The sequence below is a fragment of the Thamnophis sirtalis genome, unplaced genomic scaffold (assembly GCF_051295495.1).
Source record: "Thamnophis sirtalis isolate CommonGarterSnake01/CBP01778 unplaced genomic scaffold, rThaSir2_p1.2 scaffold_5, whole genome shotgun sequence".
Taxonomy (NCBI): Eukaryota; Metazoa; Chordata; class Lepidosauria; order Squamata; family Natricidae; genus Thamnophis; species Thamnophis sirtalis.
The window spans coordinates 15,968,959-15,984,298 of NW_028261385.1; the positions used below are offsets into that span (position 1 = coordinate 15,968,959).

At 39.1% G+C, this 15,340-nt stretch overlaps 1 protein-coding gene across 13 annotated transcripts in view; it reads right to left on the reverse strand.

The window, feature by feature from the left end:
* Positions 1-11,207, reverse strand: part of TCF4 (transcription factor 4) — a 417,049-nt gene extending 405,842 nt beyond the window's left edge. For 5 of the 13 annotated variants that reach the window (XR_015696641.1, XR_015696640.1, XR_015696631.1 and 2 more), the window contains exons 1-3: positions 9,027-9,102; positions 7,820-7,911; positions 6,020-6,092 (exon numbers count right to left, since the gene is read on the reverse strand). Coding sequence is in view for 1 of the 13 variants with exons in the window: in XM_087715341.1 (XP_087571467.1) it covers positions 6,020-6,092; positions 7,820-7,911; positions 9,027-9,087 (226 nt within the window). In the remaining 12 variants the exon portion in view is untranslated. Of the gene's footprint in view, positions 1-6,019; positions 6,093-6,426; positions 6,450-6,561; positions 6,586-6,669; positions 6,695-7,819; positions 7,912-9,026; positions 9,103-9,660; positions 9,853-10,580 lie in introns of those variants that run through there. The other 8 variants (XR_015696633.1, XR_015696632.1, XR_015696636.1 and 5 more) reach the window with 8 other exon arrangements.
* Between the last annotated feature and the right edge of the window lie 4,133 nt (positions 11,208-15,340).

Genomic DNA, 15,340 nt, shown 5'->3' on the forward strand with positions numbered 1-15,340 from the left:
CCAGCCATGTCTAAGGATACATACATGTAAAACCCAATGATGCCTGGGTAGTGATATCAATACCTACAGATTCAATCCATTTCTCCACTTTAGCATCTGTGCCCTAGTCAACTATCAGCCACACAAAGAACCTCCTGGATTCCGGTGGAACAACAAATGAAGCAAACCAATCATCTCTGAAAACTTCTAGATTTTCTATTGCATATAAAGGAAATATTACCCAAACCAAATGAATGGTATTGATTAATGAACAAGTACACTGACACTAATATAAATTATCCAGTTAGTCTCTTGCTTGTATCCCGCATTACTAGTTACAAGTAAGCCTGATCCTCAGTTTTGCATTAAGACTAGGTTGCCTTTCCTCTTAAATTTTAGTCATTGCTTATAAACAAGATTGCAAATATTTTATTACAAATTCAGAAGATTAAAACCTAACATGTTCAAATATCCAAAGCATAACACATGCCTCTTTTCAACCTGAGATAATATATGACATAATTTTTGCTTTTAGCCTGTATTTCAGCCTCATGTCTCAAAGATCTCTTAAGAAATGATAAATGTATATATAACTATTTTCAGAACAGCTCTGAATAGTACATTTTTATTATTGGAATTATTATTGGAGTAGCAAGCATAAAGGACAACATTTTAAAGTGTGATATAAATCACTTTATTAATATTGATCACATTAAATACAACAAATATAAAGAAAATTAAACAAAATTAAACTTCTAGATTAAGTAACTATTCTACATTGACTAGCATGAATAAGTACACTACAAAATATTTCATATATTTACATAAACATTTCTTAATTACCAATTACATAACATAACAGTTCTTACTGACTGACCTCTGCTCATAGGCAAAACTATTTATGATTTTGTTTTCGAGGAAAAACAGCCACATTTCCATTAACTTACACACAATAATATTACGTTATAAAGTCTGAGGCTTAAGTCTGAGAAGATTAAGGCGCATCAGAAAATATAAGCATTTAAGTGGTACGTTTTGGGAATTTTGTCTCAATAGGAATGCTGTTTTGGGGAATAGTTTACATATATGACTGAAAGGTTTCAGTGCTGAAAAATATGTGGCATGTAATTAATTATATTTTTGAGTACTTCCGGGCCTGGTCACACAGTAACCCATAAATTGTTGAAATGAGAATATGCCTGAACATATTATAACAAAACATAGATGGGAACTGAAGTTCTTTTAATGTAAATAACATTTATATAATAATAGAAAAAAAATAGAGCATTAGGATAAATCTAAAAAACACAATACAAAGAAAATATAAATATAAGTAATAGCATCATCCACTATATAAGAATCATTTTAAATGATGCATGCATTTTCAATTTATGAACTAACTATATTTTTGGTGCAACTATATTTAGATAGCAATATTATGCATGAAAGTAATTATAGTTTTAGATACTAATAAAGTCCATCTTAATATTATATCATACTTTCTACTCTTCCCTTATTGAAGTATTACTTTTAGTCATGTTAATTCATTCTAGTTGCAACTCTACACAATTTAATTATGTCTCTGTACTGGATGATACTTTTTTCTGATTTTATGTACATTTCTGTGTGTCTGTCTATACACATGTGCATACAAATCAAAATGTACTGCTTAAAAAATAGGTATCTTTTAAATGGATGATTATATTAGATAATATCTAAATTGCTACATTTTCCTAATGTTTACAATATAAGCATCCATTTTTGCATATTTCGATTTTCTTCAAATAGACCATTTTTTGTTATTTAGCAATGGAACTGAAATAATCTGTATTAGAGTATTTTAGTCCCACTGCCCCACCTGATAATAACATGTATCATATCTATGTTGGGATCAGTAAAATAGCTCTAAAAGTCACAACAATGGGTAGAGAAGTCTATAAGAAAGAAAATTTCTTACAGTTGTCAGATTTTAATTCTTGCTTCAAATTTTAAAATTTGTAATAACCTACTCAGAGCACCTGTCAGAGAGTAGGATAACATTTGAATAAATAGATATTTCAGGAGATCAGTTTGAAGAAGGAAATTTCATTTAAGAACCTCTTTTTTAAATACCTAAGGAATAAAGTTTTATTCTACAAATGAATAGAAAAAGGCTCACAGAAAAGCAATTTTGAAACAAGGTACTTATTTTAAGCTGAAAGGATTTAAAACTAAATGATATCTATACTACGATAGGAAATGTCAGTCATGAATATATCTTCTTCCGTTTAAAAAAAATCCTACATTTTAAAAAAAAAACCTATGTCAAGACAAAGGCTGAATTAAAACTCTTCTTGCTATTATAATTTTCTCCCCATGGGAGGGAATTTTCTCTATGAGTAAATCCTATGGGAACCCAATCTTAAATGGTTCAGCCCACACATAGAATTATCAGCTTTTTATGAGAATCAGGGCCAGTGTTGTAGCAAAGAATTTCAACATGTGACACAAATTAGCATCTGCAATGAAAATATCAACCAAACATTCCTATAGGTCACTAGAAAACTATGGCAAAGATAACCTATTTCACCTTCCAGAATAAACATACCAACTATAAAGGAATAAAGAACAGACCAGTTTTAGGTTCAAATGATGCACATACAACAGCCCAAGATGCTAATCAAAGCTCTGTCTTAGCTCTCCTATTTCAAATGGTTAAAAGGATGGATGGACATAGTATGACCTCTAGAAAGAGACTACTAGAAGGACTTATCAGAGGGAACTTTTTTAGGGGATCTATACAGAGACACATTTGGAAAAGTTTGGCTTCTGCCATGGCTCCTGCACGGAGAGATCCTTAAGATGTTCTTGAAAACATATGTGAAAGCAAATATTTGTGCAGCAGGCAAAGAAAATCACAAGTAGAGGGAGAAACAAAATGAAAAATAACCTTTCTTGAACAAAGCTGAACATTCCAGCTTGCAGATGTTACTAGGATCTCAACAGAGCCCTAGTTTACCATAATTTTGCTCTAAACATTTTTACGGCTAACAAAAAGCAATCATCATCCTAATGCTGGCAACCTTTCTGAAGGCTGTGGAAATTGTCTCTTAATATCCTAAAGTCAACTGGCAAAGAATAACCCAACCTATAGCCTACACAGTATTCAGAGTCGGGGTAGGCACCTAAACATTATTTACATGTTCCCCAAGTCTCCCTGTTTTAAGGTCACAAGGCATCTGAACCATTATGGCTGGATTGTTTTAAAGCTTTCTGCTGAACACCTGCAAACATCAAACAAAAACTGCTAGTCCTTTAAAGCATTGACAAAATCCTTTCATGTGAAAAATGCACCCTGAGAATGTCAGGCCTGTGGCTCAGGTTACAGTCGTTTCTCCTTCTCTGCCTTCCAAGTTCTAAAGGTAGCAAGAAACCACATTTGGCAAATTAAAACTTTAAAGGAAAATCCAGGCCTGTTTTCTTTTCATTCACACATTACATGCCACACCAGATCATTTCGTATGAAATGAATTTTTTTTTAAATGCACACATACAATTTGTTTGCAATATTCTGTTTCATACTAAAAATCTCGAACCAGTTCTTCCCATCCTTTCATCAAATGAGTACCCATTTTAACAGAGATATAAAAAGATACCCTAAGTAGTCTCCCAACCAACCTCTAGATTGCTTCGGATTCTGTACAGAAAACAAGTGAAATCTAGACACAACGTATTTATTTAGTGCATGTATCCATGGATCAAACTATGACATTAAGCTACAGTAATGCTAGGTTTTTTGCAGCAATGTGTATATATTTAAAATGTCATCATAAGGATACTTCCTACCACTTTATAACAGAACCATATTTTGATTCAGTATAACAATAATGCAACTATATAAGTACAGGACTCCTCTGTATAGTTCATTTGTCAAAAACACATTAAGAAACAATAAAATCAGGAATCAAAGTATAGTAAATATAACTTCAGGTCCCAAGCTTTCTTTAAGATTTAGAGACAGATTCATAACATATTGGCTTCTATCAACTCTTCTTCCTACTAAATGATTCATTTTAAAAGCTATTCCTTACTGATTTTTTAAAAATAAACCAAATACTATTCTATGTAATCATACAAATCCATACAATTTTGACACATTGTTTTTACTGATACTTAATCAAGTGAGCTAGAACATAAAACTGCTTAGTATATTCTAATGTTATCTCATTCATAAATAGGAAATCAGTTCATCAAATTCAAGAGCTTACAAGATATTTTTAGAACTCTGGTCTTAAGGTGACTTAAGAAAAAAAATAGCATGGTTTTGAAATCTCTTTAATTTTATTATCTTACTTCATGCTTTTGTGTTTTTTCTTCTTTTCAGTTATTTGCATATCAAAGCAAGATGGTTGCTTAAGCATATAATAAAATGCTCATTTTTGTCCTTAGATTTCCAAAAGGTTCTTTTTCATCCTTTTAAAACTGTTGATAAAATAGTCTCTTAGGAGATTATTAAACTAAGGCAAATCCCTAAAAATGAACATCTTGCTAATATTTGTTAGAACAGTTGTTATCTGTAATATTGATTAAATATAAAATGAGCTATCTGGCACAAATAATTTATACTACTTATGTAATGAAAAAAATCTCCTTATATACATTCTTTAAAAGATTATACTAACAATTGTTTTGTTTTAAAATAAAACACTTCTTGGTAAGATACTACATTTAAAGAAATGGATAACAAATGTGTATTTAGGGATTAGGGTATATGGATTCAATAAATGTTAGTAAACTATCAAGTTAGACATTCCTTTATTTTTAAAACCAGGAATTAACCAGACAATATCTGAAGATGCAACAAAATATAAAGTAATTTCAAATAGATGACTATCCTAGTTGTCAGGATATCATTTATTAAAAATGTTATAAAAACATTCAAAATATTTTTAAAGAAAGCTATTGAAAATAATTAAATATATATTAAACTGGGCATCAATTTATTTCTTATTCATTTGAATTCTTAGTCCAGGCCTGTTAAAACCACTGGGAGTTTTGCTATTGAATTTGATAGCATGATAATGCCGTACACAGTAACTGATAATGAACTTGTAAAGTCTTATCAAAATTTAACATCTGGTTCAGAGATGCTCCTCTCATAGAATTTTGGTCAGTAAACAGTTATGTGCAATTGCCAAAATGTTGAATACACTGCAGCTATTTAATTGTAAATGTATCAGAAACATATCCGAAGGACAACATTCAGTAATGCAGGAAATACTATAAAATACAATTACTGAGGGAAGAACAGTTCAGATGCGTCTTTCACACTGCTAGCATGACAGAAAATGAATTATTCCCAATACATAAACATATTCTGTATTCCAAATTCAATTATTATTATATTCAGAGGTTCCTGCATCAAAAAAACCAGATCCTTTCTTTGGGTCACAGAGAAAATAACTATTTGCAATGAATATAACACATTTTTCAACACATACACAGATAATAAATATTTGCATTAATATCAACAGGCTCTTTTTTCTTCCCAAAGCTGTTACGATCATCAAGAAAGACACTGTAATAGGATTTCAGCTTATGGTCAGAAGTGTTGCCCAGACAGTAGCTAATAGATGGCCAAATTTGTATATGCTAATGCTTAGAACAAATTAGGATGAAAAGAAAAAAAGAGGCTGGATACTAAAATAGAACTATAAAATGGTTATTCCTCTTTTGAAACATGGAAATAATTACTACCTTTAGGGAACTGAGTTTTGCTTCTTATATAACAAAAGGAAAGGTGTGTTTTAAAAGGTTTGCATCTTAAAATAGGTCCTGCAAAATATATATACATACATATATGTGCATGGAATTCTTCTTCCTAAGATACTAAACGAAACATTTGGCAATATGAACAATAGAGCATTTCAACTGATCTTAATATAAGTCCTTAATCCAAGCTAAAGTTATACTCCCCAAACTCATGCTAACTGTACATGTAGGATAAAAAAAAATACTTTAAGGACACTTCAACTGAATTCCAAACAGAAATTGTACATACTTGAGCCACTAAAGTGTCCACTCGCCAAAGAAGTTGGCCCATTCTTCCCACTGCTGACAGGAGGTGAAAACATCTAAAAGAAAACAAAGAGGTATTATTGTTGGTAAACAGAATTATTTTTTTCCTATGCTGAAAATCCATTCAACATTATACAAAAGCTGTCATCGTGATTTTGTTTAAATATGAAATCTCTCTCCCATCACTGCCTTTGCAGCCCCACAGTTCTTAAAAAAACTACATTCTTCTCCCCCCCCCCAATGTTAGTTTCACGCATTCCCCAAACAATATAAGATACATGATAGGAGGGACTCCAACAACCCCACACATATATCAACAAACGAAAACCTTCCTAAAAACATACAGACTGGCAAAGGTAAGGGGGGGAATAAAAAGTTTGTTACTGAAACCTTGGTCATAAATGAAGTTATATCCATTTCCATCCTCTTGTTAGGATTTGCCTCTCATAAGTGCCCTGGAAACTTCCACCTGCCCTAAATTTTCACCTCAGCTTTTAGTGCAAGAGCAAATTACATTACACTCACACTCACTCTCGTTCCCTCTCTTCTTCTGCCCCCCCCCCACTCTCCTGCGTTTATTTCAACCCTAATTGGTTTTCATCTTCTTCTACGTGTCTGGTAGAGAATACACACCTTCTTCCTGAGTCAGAGACTACAAAAAGCAAAGGAAGAAATGAAAAAAAGAACAGTTAGCAAAGTGGGGGCTACCAAGCTGCCTCAGGCTACAGTTCCCTGTAGCCAAACTTCTCAAAGCCATGTCTGGAAAGGAAAGTCTGAAGGACCACAGCAGACTGAAACATCTTCCTTCTCTCCCCCCCCCACCCCTTTGGATCCTGATTTCCCCCTCCCACAGTGGAAGTCTTTAAAGACACAAATGCATCCTATATGAAATTGACTTATCTTGCTTCTCTTCCCCCCCCCCCCCCCGCCAAAACCAAACATGAATAAATAATAAAGACTTCTGACATATTGGAAAGAAAGGGGGAGTGGGAGAGATTAAGAGTGGAGGCTTTTTTGGGGGGGTGGAAGAGCAATCCAAAGATGCGGGGAATATTCTATTAAGCAGCTACTCAGGATTTGGTTAATATTAGGCCTTAGAATCAAGTTATTAAAAAAAGTATGTAGGTAAAATAAAAAATGAAAAGAAAAATCACGCACACATACACACAGAGAGTGAGCTAGCCATCAATGGAGGGAGGGGGGGGATATCCACAGGAAAGTTGCAGCCCATTCATTGGTATCAGAGCAAGATGAGTTTTCAGTGAAAACTTGAAGCTAGGCTACTAGTTCTGGATTTCCTTTCACTTTTCAGGTGGCAAAAAATGAAACAAGGGAAGAACTAAAAGTACACTGTAAAGAAACTGATTTACCCATCAGTTAAATGGCATGCGAGCCCATCACTTTTAGAAGGCGATGCAGCACGTTAAGTGATTCTTATACACAGAAAATAATGAAAAATATCCGGATTTTTTTTAAATTATTTTTTTGTTTGACAGAGGATGTGTGGGTTCGTTTTTTTGGAGGGGATGTCAAATGCTAAGCACACACATCCCAATAAATGGAAGACCTTTTAAGTCCATCTCCTTCAGATAAGATTCTAATCAGTAAATAGAGCGTGCATATTTACCATGAATTAAAAAAACGCTGATTAAAAATTACTCATTGTACTTTTTTTAATAAAAAAAAACTCAGTTTGGCTTTGTTTTGGTTTAGTTTAACAAGACTTTTTCTGTGCTTTTCTTTTTTTAAACAGCTGTTGTTCATTTCCACCGTTGTTTCTTACCGCACTGAAATCCAGTAAATCACTGAGTTCTTTGTCCGTCCCTAAGGCAGCCATTCGCTGTTGGTGATGCATTTTAGCAAAATCACACAAACCTAGAAACATGGAAATAACCGCAATCAGAAACCCAAATCCCGAGCCTTGCAGGAAACAATCGGATTTTTTTTCTTCTTGCTTTTGTTTTCACGAGACTTGGGGAGGAAAGGAAGAAAGAGGTGGAAAAGGGAAAGCGAGGGAGGGAGAGGGGTGTGTGTGTGTGTGTGTGTGTGCGTGTAAAGGCGACAGCGACAACGAGGAAGTAGTAGACCAGAAAAGACGAGACCGTCGTTCTAACGAACCGGGGGCTAAACTCGGTTAGCAGCTACTCTTGACCCCCAAAGGCGGGAGCGACACCGAGAGAGAACAGGAGCCGCGCTCCTCCGCGCACCGTTTATGCAACAGGAGGTTCAAACAGGAAAGAAGAGAAACGTAGTGGAGTAGCAACTACAGGCACCGTTCTCCCAACTTTTATTTTTTATTTCTCGGGCAAGCTCCCCCTTTTTTCCCCCCTTTCCGCTCCAACGACCGGACGCTTCCCGAGCATTTGATTCAAAGGGCCAGCAAACCAAGTCCTTAGAGTAAGCCAAACGCACACTCGGGTCGGTACAAGGGGGACGGAGGAGGAGGGGGAGCGACATAAAGGGATGGGAAAGGTGTGGGGCGGAGTGGGGGGGGGGGAGAGAAAGGACCAAAATCCGCCTTTTTGATACCCAGCCTGGATAGTTTTGTTTTGGGGTTGTTGTTATTGTTTTTTGTCGGATTAAAGAAAGAGGAAAAGCAGTTTTTCCTCATGGATAATCCTGATTTATTTGAAAGGTAGCCCGAGACTGGAAAGTAGCGAACTACTGACACGAAAAGGTATTCCAGGCCCTGCTGGCAACAAAGTCAGCCGTTTCTTTTAAAGCAAACAATTGGAAGGAGAGGAGGGGTGAAAAAGGCCATTGCTACCCCGGGGAGGGGAGGGGGGGGAGAGAGAGAGGGAGGGAGGGAGGGAGAGAGAGATGCACAAGGAAATCCCGCGTGTTTAAATGATGGAGCACCGCTGGCACTCGTCCGCGCTCTTCTCTATCAGGACCAGCCACAACTAAAAACTCCAGCCCAAAAACACACATTTTTTTCCTCGCTCTTTTTTTTTTCTTTAAAAAAAATAGGGGGCACCTCCGGTACCTACCGGCCGAGAGTGACGAGACGGGGGTCCCTTTCCGACCACAGCCCCGAGCTCTGGATTTCATTGCTCGAAATTACAGCATCCACCAACCAACCGCACATACACACGCAGGAGAGAGAGAGAGAGAGAGAGAAGGAGAGAGGAGAGAGGGAGAGAGAGAAGAAAACCTCGCAGGCGCCACGCGAAAGCTCTCCCTGAACAGGAGCGGGGAGGCAAAAAAAAATTGAGGAAAAAGCCGGGCGAAGAAAAACGCGGCGGAGGAGGGAGGTAGCCCTGATTCCTAAAGCAAACTCTTCTCTCTCTCTCTTTTTTTTTTTTTTGCCTGCCTGCCTTAGGGTAGAGAGGGGGGAGGAAAAACAGGGGGGGAGGAGGGGGAAAACACAAACAACTCCCCCCCCCACAAAAAACCCCACACGCAAACAAATAAATCCGAATAGGAAGCCGGATTGCAAGTTCAGAAAGGGGGGAAGGAAAGAAGAAAAAAAAGAGGAGCGCGAGCCGCCCCGTTCCCTCGGTGGCAGTTTTGCCTTGCAAAGGACCCCCAACACGAACACACACGCGCACGCATTGCAACCCCCCCCCCCCGCGCCCCACGGAAATATATATGTACATCAACGCAATAAAAGCAAACGGGCACCTCGTTTTCTTCCATGCCCCTGCTCCCGGTCGCTGGAAACCGACCTATACGCTGGCTGGCCGGCTCTTTCTTTCTTTCTCTCCTTCCTTCCTACCTTCCTACCGCCTCTCTCCACGTCCCCAGTCCCCAAGCACTTTTAAGATTTATTATATTAAAAAATCCTTCTTCCGCCGTTCCACCCCAAAGGCAAGCCGAGGAAGGTGATTCTCCCCTGCAAATGCACGTGATACAAAAGGTTTCTCATCCCCCCGCCCCGCCCGGACTCAGACCCACAACCATTGTTTGGTGGGATACTTGTTTAAAACACGCACACACACACACACACACGCTAACACCATCAGTTCTTTTTTTTGTTTTGGTTGTTCGGTGCAGCTTTTCTTTTTTTCCCACGCTAGTGTAGCCTAGGTTTTTATAATCTGGAGGTGAGCATAGAGGAGAGAGAGAGCGCGCATTAATGGGAAACTTTGGAGAAAAACCGAGCGTTCCCAAGCAAGTTTTGTTAAGAGATTATTGCCAACCGCTCCCCTTACTTTTTTTGCAAGCATGGTCGGTCTACTTCGCGAAACGCAGCCACAGGCCTCGCACCGTTCGTCTTCCCAGCCTCCCTCCCCACACGAAAACCACGAGTGAGAGTGGTTTGCCCTCCCCCACCCGCGAGATTGAAGCTAAATTCATTTTCTTTCCAATTAGTGCGTAAGGCTTTGCAGTTCATGCACACGTTATATTTATTCAGTTTAGGCGCTCCAGGTTTTTTTCTTTTTTAAAGTTCAGTGTGTGGCTGGCTACCTCGTATCACATAAACAATGCAGTTCAATATTGCTTAAGTTGTACCAAGTTAAAAAGAGGAGGAAAAAAAATACACTGGGATCAACATGAAAGAAAGAAGAAAAGCACTCTTAAGAGGAAATTTTTAACTTTACCTTAAATGGAACAAATGTGTTCACAATATTCCAAGGAAATGTATTTTTTAGGGGAAGCAAAGAGGAAAAAGTCTTCTGGTCAAGGTGCTTTTATGATCTCACGTGTATTTGACTCTCAAAAAAAAATGCGAAGTCCTTTTAAACACGGACTCCGTCTCGTTGCAGAAAATACTCCACAATATATATATATTTAAAGGAATTAAAACCCCGGAGATTCTGCTTTTGTTTTGGATTATCCACAATAAGTCAATTGCCAAAGAAAAGTTCGTCCCACCTCAACAGCACAAAATTGAAAAGCCAGCCAAAAAAAAAAAAAAAAGCACAGCAAATTTTGTTTGTTTTTTTAAAAAAAGGAAAATCCAGTCACTTTCCCTCGTGTCTTTCGTTACAAACTCATGCCCGGCAAAGAAGCTATTTTTAAAAACAGCAAAAAAACCCACATATATTTCGTTGCTGGACGCTGCCCGCACCCTGCCCCCCCCTCTTTTTTAAACCACGAGAAAAAAGTCTTAAACTTGCTCCAACTTTAGAAATCTCTCCTCTTTCTGACCATCACTATGGACTCCCCCGCGGAGAAATTGATAGTAATACGTTTCCCTGAAAGATACATTGTAATCCATTCACATCCGGGCAATGCAGGGGTGCTTATAAAAAAAAGGGGGGGGGAGAATAAGCTGCAGCTCCCGCCGCTGCACGTTGCTCGCTCCTGCTGCGTCGTCTATTACAGAAAATGACGCCGCCAGGAGGGGAGGGAGTGCAGGGAGCATAGAGAGGTAAACAGCCGGGCTAGAAAGTCAGCTAAGATGGAGGAAACAGAACTCTGGAAAGAGGGAATGTAAACCAAACGTTGGAGGAGGAGCAGAAAAGTCTTTGAGGTCTCTTGTTTTTTTTTGTAACGCGCACGCTCAGAGATACCTCCTCGTTCAGCCCCCTGGCATCGCGCTGTTGCAAGCAGTGGAGACAAGCAAAGGGGAAATGCAATCAGTTGGTGTGTGTGTGTTTGTGTGTCTTTGCAGCCTGGCTTAACCTTTTCTTGCTTTTGATAGTTCCTTTCTGGCTTAGGTGTGGCTTGGGTTTGCCTAGCCTGGGGGCACTGCAGAGAGGTTGGCTCTCAAAGCCAGTCAGCTGTTTACCCAAAGTTGTAGGAGGACCTTCTTTTAAAGCTTCTGGTGGTGACACTCTTGAGGAGGGTCAGAGGAGAGAGAGGAAGTGATTTAAAAATTTCACCCAGAATTTCAAACAGGTGGCAGTCTGTTAACCACAGCTGATCTTTAAAAAGGAAACCGGATCAACAGATGGATCACAGAGCAAATCAACTCAAATGTTGAGGCTGCAATTATCCTACATGTGATGCAAAGACCCGGCTTCAAAAGAAGGCTCTAATGTTGTCTTGGAATAAATGTCCTTCTGGGTTCAGTTCCAAGTTGGGGGGAGGGGAAGACACTGGATTCATGGAAGTTGCTTGGAAAGAAGGTGTATTGATGGTGGATAAGACATCATGGTTTGAGGTCCTGGGGAAGGGGGAGGAAGGGATCACATGTCTTGAAGATCTTGAAGAAAAAAGGGCCGAGATGCTGAGAGAGCTTGAGTTTTATATCCTCTCTCGGGCCCCGTCTTGGAGCTTCCTGTTCCTGTGTAAGAAATGTATTCTCATTGGTGGTCAGACTCCAAGGGGGCAGAGGTCTTAGCTAACTTTGTAGGCTGTGTTTTGAGTCCAAGTTTGGTTGAGTGGTGATGTAATGAAAGGACTTTGGGATTCCTATTATGGCTCTGCCTGAAGTAGGTAGATCTTTGTTATGTAGAATAGACTGGCTCCGGCCTTAATGGCCCATTGACAAAGGTGTAGGGGATGAGTTTCTGCCTCTCTGAGTTTCTACGTCTCTTTTTAGGGGAAATATTCTGCCCTTTTAATATTTCCTAAAATATTTCATTTTCTAGGAGAGGGGTGGGTTTTAACTTCCTACAATTGGAAAAGGTGAAAGGAAAGAGAAAGAGATGAAAACCAGCAAGCAAGGTGGATGGACACCATTATAGTAGTGATGAGTGCGTGGTTGGGAGATTTGAAAAACCAAGTTAGGGCCAGATCAGTCATGGAGAAAATCCATGTGATTGCTAAAAGATAATGCAAATTTGATGGCAAATAATCATAATCGAGCAGGATCATACATCAGTAGTACTTGAACACCCGGAAAATCCACAGGCTAAACTTAAGAAATAGAAAAACAGCAACCGGGTCTGGAAGAAGGCAGTGATTAACCACTTAGTTTAGAAAAAAAAAAAACTACCATGTTTTTCGCAATATAAGACACACCAAAGTTTTGAAGAGGCAAATTTTTTTAAAAAAGTTTTTTGCACTCTGCAAACCTCCCAAAAACGGGTCCATTTTTTTTTCAAAAAAGGGCATGGATAGTCTTTAGGAGGCTTATAGAGTGCTCCTAGGGCTTGGGGGCGGGGGGGCAAAATTGAGAAAAAATAGTTAACATCTTAAGAAACCCCAAAGACAAAATCCAGCTAAAAAACCAAGGAGTCTACGAAATACCATGCAAAATCTACCCTGCAACATACATAGGACAAACGAACAGGAGAATAAATGCATGCATCGCAGAACACAAGAACGCAGTAAGAAAAAAAAGAGAAAACTTCCTCCTTTTTCCAGCACCTTAAAGCTACAGGACATGAAATTAATTTTGAAGGAACCAGGTTAATCTCCAAAACTGAACACTTCAACAAGAGAATATGGAAGCTATCAAAATAGAGAAATACCCCCACAACATGAATAAACGTGACGATACCTCCCGCCTACCAGACATCTGGAAACCAGCCCTAGTCAACAAACGAGCCCCACCCACCACCCAGGCCGTTACAACATGAAACAACAACGGACACACAGCCAGCACCAATCGGCACCAATCTACCAATCATGATACAACCACACGACCAATCATTCCACTTACTGAAACAAAGCCAGCACTCCACACACACACACACACACACACACACACACACACACACACCAAGATTTATAGAAAGATGGCAGCTCCTACCATGCTTTAAGCCTTAACCCAGCCTGAAGATGGTGAGTGAGACCTTGCCAAAACGTTGCCAAGACAATCTCAATCTTACATGGGAAAAGACCCCAATACAACAAGACCAGCATACCTACACCCGTGAAAATCTACGAAAACAACATATTATATGTATGTATGTATGTATGTATGTATGTATGATACGTATGGAAGTCTAGCATGGAATAGAGTGCCAATATCAAGCACAAGCTGTACTGTATTTTCAATAACGCTGAGGTGCTACATAGATTCCACAGACATTTTTAGAAAATAAAATGTGGATGGGTGCATTTGAATGCCTTCTCAAGATGAGTATTTTGACAGATGTACCATGATGGTTAGTTTGTGCAATATCACAAAACGTTGATAGATTCATTTTGGTCATTTACCTAAAACCCAAACATGTTAATTTTCTTAATAAACTATTCTTAAACAAAGTATTGCGTGTCATCTTAAGTTCATACAATTTATGCGGAAGTGACATTCTGAAGTGCTCTAATGGTCTCTCTCTGAGATGGCCTTGGGAGTTTTGTTTTAATTGCCTATACCTAACAAATAGCAGTTGGACGAGCAAGAATGGGTTGCAAGAAATGATAGTGGATTTTGTTAGAACACAGCAGCTTTGAAGCCATTAAACAGATGTGGTTGTATCAAATTCTGCTCAACATTGAACCCATTGAGCAGAAATTCTAAATGTAGTTATCAGTCCAAAAATGTTAAGTAAGTCTATGCTTAAAACTGCACTAGATTTCTACAAGGGACATCAAGGCAATGCTAGAATTCTGAATGCATGGCCCTTGGATTGGACCCATTTGGGCAGATCAGAGGTAATATTCAGCAGGTTCTGACTACTTCTGGAGAACCGGTAGCGGAAATTTTGAGTCGTTTAGAGAACCAGCAAATAACACCTCTGGCTGGCCCCGCCCCCATCTATTTACTGCCTCTTGAGTTCCAGCTGATCAGGAGGAAATAGGGATTTTGCAGTAACCTTCCCCTGAAGTGGAGATTTTAAAGTATCCTTTCCCTGCCATGCCCACCAAACCACGCCCACCAAGCCATGCCATGCCTACAGAACCCGTAGTAAAAAAATGTGAATCCCTCCACTGGCATGAGCCGAGGTGGCGCAGTGGTTAAATGCAGCACTGCAGGCTACTTCAGCTGACTGCAGTTCTGCAGTTTGGCTGTTCAAATCTCACCGGCTCAGGGTTGACTCAGCCTTCCATCCTTCCGAGGTGGGTAAAATGAGGACCCGGATTGTTGTTGGGGCAATATGCTGACTCTGTAAACCGCTTAGAGAGGGCTGAAAGCCCTATGAAGCGGTATATAAGTCTAACTGCTATTGCTATTGCTATTGGTGCAGATAATTACCTTGCAAAATGGATTGAAGCAGAAAAAAAATGGAGAAAGAGGAATCTCAGAAGAAAATAGAGAATGGATGACAGGTGTTCTTGGAAAATAACTACTGTGTTTCCCCAAAAATACAACAGGGTCTTATATTTTTGTGACCCACGAAATATGGCCTTGGGCTTATTAGAGGGGGAGGGCTTATTGTTTTGGGGTTGCTGGGTTGCTCCCTTGCGAGTGGGCTCCCGAAGAGCCGGGCACAGTCTCAGGGGCAAAGCATGCTCATGAGCAGCCACTCGGCTGCTTCTCTGGCTTCCAAACTCTGGAATTCGGCTTCTGATTCTTCCCGCA